This window comes from Microcaecilia unicolor, chromosome 9 (genome assembly GCF_901765095.1).
Source record: "Microcaecilia unicolor chromosome 9, aMicUni1.1, whole genome shotgun sequence".
Classification (NCBI taxonomy): Eukaryota; Metazoa; Chordata; class Amphibia; order Gymnophiona; family Siphonopidae; genus Microcaecilia; species Microcaecilia unicolor.
The window spans coordinates 195,461,218-195,473,054 of record NC_044039.1 but is presented as its reverse complement, the minus strand read 5'-3'; the positions used below and the strand labels follow the sequence as shown (position 1 = coordinate 195,473,054).

General features: G+C 42.1%; 1 protein-coding gene across 2 annotated transcripts in view; it reads right to left on the bottom strand.

Moving 5' to 3' along the window:
* Window positions 1-2,013: 2,013 nt before the first annotated feature.
* Window positions 2,014-11,837, bottom strand: part of LOC115477843 (mitochondrial basic amino acids transporter-like) — a 31,937-nt gene continuing 22,113 nt past the window's right edge. Inside the window, exons 3-5 of one of the 2 annotated variants that reach the window (XM_030214948.1) lie at window positions 11,229-11,263; window positions 7,475-7,558; window positions 2,014-4,447 (exon numbers count right to left, since the gene is read on the bottom strand). In XM_030214948.1, the coding sequence (XP_030070808.1) occupies window positions 3,704-4,414 (711 nt within the window). In that variant the 5' untranslated portion in view covers window positions 4,415-4,447; window positions 7,475-7,558; window positions 11,229-11,263 and the 3' untranslated portion in view covers window positions 2,014-3,703. The remainder of the gene's footprint in view (window positions 4,448-7,474; window positions 7,559-11,228; window positions 11,264-11,837) is intronic. The other variant, XM_030214947.1, reaches the window with a different exon arrangement.

Genomic DNA, 11,837 nt, shown 5'->3' with positions numbered 1-11,837 from the left:
CTTGGCCTGGATTGGCCACTGTCGTGGACAGAATGCTGGGCTCGATGGACCCTTGGTCTTTTCCCAGTGTGGCATTACTTATGTACTTATTGTATTCAAATCCATGTCATGTATATTCGCTGTGGGTATCCTGAAAACCCACCTGGCTAGGTGTGTCCTGAGGACTGGGTTGAGAACAACATATGAATCCCCCACCCCAGTTCACATCCTCTTCATCCAAACTCAGCCCAGTTAATGCAGTAACTGTTCTCAGCTGGTAGCCACAAAGCTCAGAGGGGTCCTTTTACTAAGGTGTGCTGAAAAATAATGGGCCTGCGCTGGTGTAGATGAGTACACTGGACGCGCACAGGTCCATTTTTCAGCGCACCTGCCAGGAAGCCCTTTTTGTCTGGGCCGAAAATGGACGTGCGGCAAAATAAAAATTGGCTCACATCCATTTTGGGCCCGAGACCTTACCGCCACCCTTTCACCTAGCAATAAAGTCTCAACACGTTAACCAGGTGGTAATCGTCAGCGTGCATACACTGCCAATTACTGCTCGGTTAGTGCCGTGGATACACATAAAAAATGAAATTACCGCCCGGGCCACGCGGTAGCTGGGCAGTAGTTCCAAATTGGTGCACGTTGAGCGCGCGTAGGCGCCTATGCAGCTTAGTAAAAGGGCCCCAGAGGCAGCTGACCCTAAGGTGTTATCATTGTATGATATCTTGGGCTCCTTCCCCACTAGCGGCCGTAAACCCTGCATCTGGGGTAGCCTAAGCCAAACCTGATCCAGCAATCAAATGTAGGTTCTCCGCTTGCTTAGTGGCATAGCACTGCCACCAGACTGGCCCAGAACCACCTTAAAATATTCTAAGTGGCATTAAACCACAACTGTGCTGAACATTACTGTACATTTCTCTCAAATCTTTAAACATGGTGTTACGCCAGACACTCTATCAAGACTAAACAAAGAATGGTTGTGATTGCTGTGTTAGTCCAATAAAAAGGTTATCACCTAGCGTGTGTTGTTTGAAGCTTATTTCTATATAGTCATGTGGACTATCTTAATGCATCTGTAACCAGCTTTCCTGAGTTATCCTCTCTTCATCAAGGGAGTGAAGAAAATACAGAGCTATTTGTTGATCCTTATCTATCAACAGTATCAAAAGTGATATGTACGGATGTGCATTTTAGAAACCTCGGAAAGTCTATTTTTCTTTTGTTGTACCACTGTCATCTCGACACCAAGGCTTTACTCGGTGAAATACCAGACACAGGGTGGGTGGTTGACCTTTCAAACTACATTGTATTGGCATGCGAGTACATAAACTTCTCAAGAGGAATGAAAGTTGAGTACAGTATTAGTTAATAATAGTTGTTTGCTCGAAGGCAGATCAGCACAAAATTCAGTTCCACTTTAGTTTCTGGAAATCCTCCTGTCAACAATTTATGGTGGAAGTCATTTTTTTTATGTTGTTTAAAAAAAAAAAAAACCACATTGAAACATTTTGACTACTCCCTAAACTCTGCATCTTCACTCTTAGTCCTTGAGGGCTACCAATATGTCAGGTTTTTAGGATATCCTCAATGAATATATACATTCCACCTTGTGTGCAATAATGGGATTGGAGAGTGTTCCCTTGATTGGGTGGCACTAAAGTTCTGAGCACACTAATAATATTTAACATTTATTTTTGAATACATATATATTTATTAGTCTAATTAACACCTTAATCTGCAGTTTTTTAGTGGAATGAATATACATGAGAGAGTTTTGCATACAATGGAGGTAGTAGGAATGCAAATCTCTGATGCATATTTATCATACAAGGACTAGGGGGCACACAATGAAGCTACCAAGTAGTAAGTTTAAAACAAGTTGGGAAAAAATATTGCTTCAATCAACGTGCTATTATTTATTTATTTATTGTTTGTACTTGTATCCCACATTTTCCCACCTCTTTGCGGGCTCAGTGTGGCTTACAATAAGATATGAATAATGAGAATACAGCTGTTACAAATTGGTTACTGCATTCTCTGGAATTCACTGCTTATCAGGGTTTAATAAAAGGTTTGGATAACTTCCTAAAAGTTGATAAGCTATTGGACTTCTATGTTCTTATAAAAACTTGACCTGTTGGTGGCCCTCAGGACTGGGAATGAAGAAGGCCCAAAACAGTTCAGCATAGCAGAAATAAAATATGCATATCCCTACCCAGAATTACAAAACCTGTTTTAAGTATTTTGGTTTCCGTTTTATAAGAAATATAAGGGGTCGATATTTAAGAGGGTTTGACCAGGCAGGAGAGGCTCCTGCTTGTTAAACCCGCTGAACTGGCCATGCCTGAATATTCAGTGGCACTTAGCCATACAGTACCACTGAAAATCCCCTCTGACTGCCAAAGCACTAACCATCTAGGTTAGGGACGATCTGTGGGAGGAGCGTGGGCAGAGCCAGCACTTAACCGGTTAGCAGTGATATTCAGTCTACTAATCAGATAAGTGAGTGGATAAAGTTAGGCTGTCCTAATTTTATGTGCAGAGTTCACCAGGCACTGGTCTCAGCCAGTACCCGATTAACTTCCAGGTTGCCATACTAACCTGGATATTCAATACTGGAGGCCGAACTAAGGAGGTTTGATTAACAGGAGACGGCAGGAGCATGCTTGGCCCATTATTGGTCCTGAAGCCAGTAGGCAGAGCTTGTCACCCTATCAATTACATGGATGTGGGTGTTCCAAGATGGCAGCGGCAGCATTAGGGAGAATAGAAACCTCCTTGGGTAGAATGGCTTCAGTCTTGTGACATCACACCATCTCCAGTTAATCAAAACTCCTTGGGCAGGACATGCCCAGGCACTGAATATCTGGGGTTATCAGTCTACAGTGTAAGTGATTTACAAGCTACTTACTGCCATAACTTGAATACAGACCCCTAAGTTCACCAGTACTGTGTTCTCGACCCCCTCCTAGAGGCATACCTAGCTAGTTGGATTTTCAAGATTACCACAATGAATATACATTGGATATATTTGCATACAGTGTGCTTCCATTATGTGCAACTCTATCTCAAACATTTATTACGGTAATCCTGAAAACCCAACTGACTAGGCGTGCCTCCAGGAAGGCATTATGAAGCACTGCACCGACTTAAAAAAACAATGAGTGGGACACAAGATGGCTGACATTGAACTGGTAAGGTTATATCATGGTTAAACACACAAAGACAGCCAATAGTGGCTAAAAACAAAGTATGAAAAGGTTACAAGTGCCCATCATTAAAATATTACCAAACAGAACAAAACTTGTTTTCTGATCAAACTTTTTTTGCTTTCAGCAAGTCAAATATTAGCAACCATCAGGCTTTTACCTACAAAATGAACTGTGCAAACTTTCTTTAGGTTTGGAAATCTCATGACTGAGACCTATATATGCAATCATAAAAATAGATTTTGTGTATATATTGTACAGGAGGATCCCAGAGATAATGATCTCACATTATTTGTATTTTCTAGCATTATGGCAGAAGTCAACAACATATTTTCAGTCAGTCATTCAATGGAATCCTAATATCTTGAAGTTATTTTTTTTTACCAGATAGAACATTACACATCAATTGTATGTACATTGTTTCTACAGATCAAATGTTCATAAAAATAAGAGTTTCAGGTCCAGTCATGCACACATACCAGAAACTATTTTACCGACAGAAGAATCTAACTTCACAGACCTGAAGGCTGCTGAATTACTGGGCCTGTCTCACATTCATTCATGGTCTCCCCAGCCCTCATATACATAAGGAAGAGTGTGACAGTAGCAAAGGTAGCGGCATTGACTGGGAATGCACGAAGAAGAGTTGACGTAAGACCTCTTGAAAAAACTCTCCAGCCTTCAACCTCGTAACTCTTCCTTACACAATCCAGAATACCACTGTATTGGTTGACTCCCCCAATGCCATCAGCCTGAAGCCGGGACTTGACCACATCCATAGGGTACGTTGACAGCCATGATACTATACCAGAGGTACCACCAGCCAAAAGCAGCTTGGGAATGACATAGCTGTCATCAGGCTCACACCCTAGATACCTCGTGAGGTAATCATATGTCAGGAAGTAAAATCCAAAGCTTGGTGTCTCTCTGAAAAATGTGGCTACCATGCCTCTGTTGATACCCCTCAGTCCCTCCTTTTGGTGGATTTTAATCAAGCAGTCCAGAGAATTCTTATAGGTTTTAGACTTGGATTTGTATTCGCCGGTTCCTTGCAGCTGCATTCTTGTTTTGGCAAGTTCCATTGGGCAACAGATCACACACTGAATTGCACCTGCTGCAGACCCTGCAAGGAACTGATTTAAGGGTGTGTCATTCTGAAGTAATCGTATTGTATTTCCTTGAACACCAAACACAACTGCATTGATGAAGGTGAGCCCCATCATGGGGGACCCGATCCCTTTGTACAGCCCTAAAGCCTAAAGACAATGGAGAGAGAAAAAACAAAAACAATGATTCAAAGTAACTGTATGAAAAAGTTCAGTAATAAGAGCTCTTTTCCCTAGTATGAAAGACTTTGATGGCCCAATATTCAGCAAGACTTATCAAAGTGGCAGTACCTCCCATGCAGATAAATGCCATTATCTGGATAATGCCACTAATAATTACTGGATAGCTATCCAGATAAAGTCAGAATAGCAAAATGGCTGACTTTAACCAGACAGACCAGTGTTATTAACTGGACAGCACCAGCACTGACCATTCTGTCTGGACATTCAGTGCCAGCCACTATCTGGAGTCAGAAGATGAATATCCAGATTTGTTTCAACTCCAGCAGACAGCTCTGGCTGCATAGAAAGCCACAAACATTTAAAGCAAATGTACAAATGACATAAATGGAGCAAGGTAAGATACTAAAATCATGAAGACATTCACTTTCAGCTTATTTTTTGGTACAACCACCTGAGAGCTCAACCAAAATCAACCGGACACATTTAATTTGAGAGCACAGGTGAGGGGTCTGTTGAAGAATTTTATTTTACTTATTTAGTTCTGGTTAAGGTTAAGTTTAAAGTTATTACAGAGACTGAAGCCCTTCCTACCCCCCTTGAATTTGAAGTCAGTGGTACAGGCCCTTTTTCTTCAGCACTGGATTATACTATCTATTTGGGCCTACTTGTGGGGGTGTTAAAAATCAATGTAGCTGATTCACAGTATGGCAGTTAGGTTGATACTAGGTCATTCAGCATGGGATTAAGTGACTTCGCTATTAAAACAGTTACATTCCTGTTGGTGAAATTCGAGATACAGTTGACTATTTCAATATAAAAATTCTTAAATGATCAAAATGTTCATCAATGTGCTCTGTTCTACAAAGACATAGTCTAGCTCATCAGTTGTGGTCCTACCAATCCCCTCCCACTGCCTACCCCTCACAGTAGTCATTATCTAGCTGCCATTCAAGCTTGAATTTTTGCAGTGATGGATGTAATCCTACGGAATCAACTACCTGGGACCATTATAAAGAAATGATTGCAGGTCTCATCCATTATAGAAAGAGGATAAAAACCTATTTTCTGCTCAACATTTGTCCTGTTGTGAGTGTAGAGCGTTCAGAGAAGTTACACTGAGAAGAGATAGGACAAAGTAGATGTTATTTTTTGATGCACGCATCATTTGTATGTTGTATGTTTTTAATTATAGACGTGAAAGGTCTTTGCCCTTATATGGCAGCTTGAACCCTAGTGGTAGTACAATGAAATTACAGCTAGTAGGCACCGGTGCCATTCTGAACCCAGTGCCATCAGGAGCAACTGGGGACTGTTCCCGTTCTGAATCCCTGAAGGGGATTGATAAAGGTAGGCTCAGGGGTGCCTTGGGGAGCAGTCTTGGGAAAGAGGAGCACTGTTTATTATGTGCAGCTCTAGCCTCTAAAAAAAGCTCTCTGGGAGCATCAGGTCATGCATCAGTGACCCCATGGGGGAGCTAAATAACTCTGCTTGTGAGGTTCATTTACGGCTCCTTTTACAAAGTCATGCTAGCGATTCTGGCATGGCAACTGTGACAAAGCCTATTCAATTCCTATGGGCTTCGTTGCATTTGCCGCATCAGCATTGCTAAAGCAAATTTGTAAAAGGAGCCCTGAGTTACTGTAGATTAGTGATTCCCATGGTAAACTAAGCTGCAGTAAAATGCCATATTTTACATTGACCACATTTAAATTCTTTAAAAGTTTTATAAGCCAAATTTCTCAGCTCCCATGAACTGATTTTATCACATACATTAAGTTATGTTTTTCCCCCAAAAGAATGTTCTTTATTTCTCAGATGGCACAAAGGTGATGTTCCCCTAAGCTGCACTGGAGTCTGCTATCCAGGTTCTCTTTATTCCATGCATGTGCATGAGTCACTCCCTGGTTTGAACCACTCCATGCAGGCAGATTCTGTAGGAGTGCCACAGGACCTGCACCCACCCCACATAATTCAAATAGCAGGATGGCTATAGCACATGTGGCATTTAGAAGGCAGGTAGCAGACACCTGTATAGAGGAAACAGTGCAAAGGATATGTGTATTTTTTTTTTTTTAATACCAGGAGACCCTGATCACCTCTCTTATAACCATAAATGAAATTCCAAGGCAACAAGAACTTCCATGTCAGAGATGCACTGAAGAAAGGACATGCAAACGAGATTAAAAAATACAAACACCTAGAATATACAGTCAAACAATAAATGAGATACAGGGAATAGGATTACTGTGAGTCACTGAACCAAAATGATTATTATTGCTTTCAGTGGCATCGCAGACAGTTAATGTCCCCCCCCCCCCCCCAAAGAAGGTGTGAAATGCAGGTGATCCCTATCAGTGGAATCTGTATAGCAGGGCCGGTCCTAGGGTCTCTGGCGCCCCCCTGCAGACTATGAGTTGGCGCGCGTGCCCCCCCCCCCCATATCTCCTTTCTCTCTTCTCCCACCCTGCCCCTGGCCAGCGATTCTCCTTTGCCCCCATCCCCCTCCCATTTATGGCCACCTGCCCGCCCTCTTCTCCCCCCAACATTCCCCTTTTTCTTCTTGCCACCCTGCATGGTTTAAGTCTTTTTAAATTTACCTCTGTCCCAGCAGCCACGTCATTTGAAAGCCCTGCCCCGTCTTTAGCCTTCCCTCCCTTCGTGAGTTCACTCCCTCAGAGTCCCGCCCTTGAGGAAATGACGTCAGAAGGCGGGACTCTGCGGAACGAACTCACGAAAGGAGGGAAGGCTAGAGACGGGGCAGGGCTTTCAAATGACGCGGCTGCTGGGACGGAGGTAAATTAAAGATTTAAAGCCCTAAGGGCGGTGCGGTATGGCGGCGCAGTGCCACAGCGGCGCCCTTGAAGGCAGGCGCCCCCCTGCGGTGCTTACCCCGCTTACCAGGTTTGACCGGCCCTGCTGTATAGAGTCAGAGGTGAAGAAAAGATCTACTGATCTATTCTACCATTGTCGTCACTTTTTGGTTTTGCTACTTACAGATTCTTGCTTTATAATAGACTTGAAACAGTGGAATGTTCCACGATACAGAGGCTTGGTTACACTCTGAACCTGAAGACGCACCTATGAGAAAAATCTATTATTAACACAATATATATGCTTGGCGGAATCAGCGATTAATTTGCCAGCTATTAAAAAGAAAAAAAAAAAATCATTAAATAGTTGTTAAACACATTCTAATTACGTTTGAAACACCATGACAGTTTGGCCCTTGCTCTTATCATTTGTCAATATTTGACAGCTAAAACATAACCTATCACAGCATGTGACTCAGACAACTTTAAGATGCAGGGCAAGGTAATGGAATTTTAGCCCTAAAATGTCCTATCATCTGGCTGTTCTTTGACCAGAAGGTGCTTCTGAGCTGAAGATGGCTAGAGTGGAAACCTCGTTATGACCCCTCCAACCCTACACATGGGACTGGGGGTCGAACAAGTCATCTTCACAACATGCGCAAGGCCACCAGTACCATGACAGAACATCCTGAAGCAGGCTTATTCCAGTGTGTACTGCTGGCAAACTGGGAAATGGTCAATTTATAAAACTATACACTGGGGTTGCAGGTTGACTTGCTCAGTCATGCAGGAATCTGCTTTTTTTTTTTTTTTTTAGGTTGCTCCTTGTATTTGGAACCAACTCCCAACCAATCATTGTGCAGAAGTCAGTCTAGAAAAAAGTTTAAATCCTTGTTAAAAGCACTTTTTTTTTTTTTCAAATTGCTTTTGAGGGGTACATTTCGAAGCGACGAAGCAATCTTCTCTAGTTTTATTTTTTTTTCTCTTTATCCCACTTTAAGTTATTGTACTCTGTTTGGTACAATTGATTGTGTTCTTTCCTATTTATTAATGGAGCTCTTTTCCTTCTTCCTTTGATGTATACCGCTGTGATTATGTGGTATATCGAACTCTGCATAAAAACTAAACAAAAGCTAAATATGAATGATTTTCATATTCTTTCCATGAAATTTCAGCAAGTCCAATGACATCTGGAGAAAAAGAGATGCTCAGTTCCCACGGCTCTTATTCATCTAACCGTTAGGTGAGTGAATGAAAGTTTTAATGTTCCTGTTTTGTTCGTTCTTAATGTTATTAGGAATGCTAATGAGAGACATGAGAATAGACAGTAGCCAGATTTGAGGCCTTGATTCTCAGTGCTGCTGCTCATAAGTTTCAGAGCTCTGCGTGTACAAAATGGACAATATTCATGCAATCACTGTGAGCAGGCATGCATGCATCTCTCAGAAGCATACAGAACGTTTCCCAGGTGCTGAAGAAGCATACAGAGCACCATTATCGTGCAACTGACATGTTTATAATGCTCTCTAACTGTTCATCAGTAGTGAGGGTCACAATATGGCAGTGTACTTTATTTTACTAGGAAAAAATGCCCGTTTCTGAGCGCAATGAAACGGGCGCTAGCAAGGGGCCCCCTCCCTCCGAGCTACTTGCCTTGTTCGCTGTGGCGTTTCCGTTTCGGCCCTCGTGGAGTGTCATAGCTCCGCCCTCGACGTCATGACGTTTTGACGGGAGGGCGGTGCAGACACTCCAGTGTACACCAGATATCTCGGGCGCCTCAACTTCCGTGGAGGCTTCAGAACGTTGGGGTTGCCTTTTATATAGAGAGATTTGTTACATTTGTATCCCACATTTCCCCACCTTTTTGTAGGCTCAATGTGGGTTACATAGTTCCTCGGTTACATAATTCCAGTGAGGTGGTTATAGACTCCGGTGTGAACAGTACAGATTGGTTTGTATAAGTACAATTAGTTAGAATTGGGGTAATTCGTCCCACGCAGACTGCAAAGGTGGGAACTACGGCAAGGGATAGGGTGTTGTCTGTTTCCTAGTTTGATTATTGTGCTTCATATTCGGTGTTTATGTCTGTTCTGTGGGGAATGCCTTTTTGAAAAGGTGAGTCTTTAGATTTTTTTCGGAAGTTTAGATGGTTATTTGTGGTTTTCAGATCTTTTGGTAATGTATTCTAGAGCTGTGTGCATATGTAGGGAAAGCTGGACGTGTATGTTGATTTATACTTCAAAACCCTTGCATCTTGGGAAGTGAAGGTTTAGGTACGTTCTTGCTGATTCAATTGTGTTTCTAACTGGTAAGTCGATTAAATCAGTCATGTAGCCCAGAGCTAAGCCATGGATTATTTTGTGGACGAAAGTACAAATCTTGAAGCCAATGTATTCCTTGATAGGTAGCCAGTGGGCTGTGTCAGCATTGGTGCGCGGCTTAGTAAACAGGGTGGGGGGGCTAAATTTGTTCTTTTCTGCAATGTTTTCATGGCCATTTGAAACGACTCAAATTGTGGGTTATTAGTGTACAATGCATAGAAATCCATGGTGACTAGGAGGCAATGATCAATAACAGGGAGCACATTTAGAATATTAATCATATATGAAGAGTCTCTTACACATAACGAGGAATATGTGGAGTAAAGGTGTGTAGACAAACTTTTTTGATAATGACTCAAGCCCTATTTCCATAAGGGAGACTTATCAGTCTTTTGGGTGGATCTATTAATGATTTATGAATTTTTGATAACATATAAATAATCATGGTGACTAGAAACGAGGCAGATAACTTTCTTTTGGTGTCACAAAAAGGCTTGCAATCACAGATGAGGGATGTGATCTTGTTTTCCAGCAGGATTTAAAAAAGGTTTGGATAGCTTCCTAAAAGAAAAGGCCATAAGCTTGGACTTGGGGAAAATCCACTGTTTCTAGGATAAGCAGCATAAAATGTATTGTACCGTTTGGGGATCTTGCCAGGTACTTGTAACCTGGATTGGCCACTATTGGAAACAGGATACTGGGCTTGGTGGACCTTCGGTCTGTCCCAGTATGGCAATTCTTATTTTCTTATAAGCATTGCATTCAATTCTGGTCTCCATATTTCAAAAAAAGATATTAGGAATTAGAAAAGGTTCACTGAAGAGCGACCAAAATGATAAAGGGGATAGAACTCCTCCCATATGAGGAAAGGCTAAAGAGGTTAGAGCTCTTCAGCTTGGAAAACAGACGACTGAGTTTTTCATCCAGCGGAAAGTGTGGAAACTATTAATAAATGCAGTATCTATACCACTGTTGGACTATAACGGGCTTGACCTAAGCACAAACCTACACATCTATACTGGAAGGGACCCTTTAGATCTAATGCCCAGGTTGCTACCCATTTATTGGGGTATGGCCATACTTAATTCCTGCCCCCCCCTCCCCCCACAAACAGTATTCAGTGGAAGCTGCAGCATACAGAGCAGTGGCCAAGGAACAAAACTGCTGAATTAGTGTCAGTGAAACATAACAGTGTACAATCACTAATGGCTATAACCACTGTGGATTTCCATTTCATTTCAAATCATCTGGCAAGTAAGGCCATTTAAATACCCTGCATTGTAATTTGCCACAATTAGCTGCAAATTTGCCATAATTCTTGAAATTATAGGACAGACGTACATTCCAATCATGCATGTGATCTCAGTGGTCACAGGAAATTGCGCAGAGCTGAAAAGTCAGAAGTAGTAATATACAAAGTTTATATCACCAATGAGGTCCACGCAAAGGATAGATGCATTACAAGTCCCTCTCCCCACAATTTGAAACTTAGCAAGGCACAAATTATTTTACCATTTCCAGAGTGAATTATTTTTAATTTTCTTATTTTAATTGAGTCAAATATACATTGAAAAAATTAAGACTTGACGGAAACATTCACCTGGGCTATATACTTACTAGGCAACTCTCCGGTGAAGAGGCTTATCTCTCATCTACAACAAAGTAACACTTTTGCTGTTAATGAAGACAGCCCCTAGCTCACAAAGTAAAGAGTTAAAAGCAACAGTGCAACGTCACACATTACAGCAAATCATCCAAGGACAAGCCACTGCCATAATCGATCTGGAAAGCGAAGATAACTTACCTGTAGCAGGTGTTCTCCAAGGACAGCAGTCCTTATATTCTCACAATTGGCTAATGTGGCACCGCATTGCCCGGCCTGGAGCTTATAACAAGCTTAACAGAGCTTTGAGGAGCATGAGACAGGCTCCACTGCGCATGCGTGGGTGCCTTTCCGCCCGCCGCAAGAGCGTGTTTACCGCAGTTAAATACTACAGCATAAAAACAAAACAAAAAAAATAGGAGACAACTCCTAGGGGAAGTGGGAGGGTTTGTGAGAATATAAGGCCCGCTGTCCTCGGAGAATACCTGCTCAAGGTAAGTATCTTTGCTTTCTCCAAAGACAAGCAGGCCATTAACTCTCACAATTGGGGTATCCCTAGCATCCAGGCTTATGGAAAATGACAAACATTGGTCAATTAGGCCTCGCAACGGCGAAGACATAAC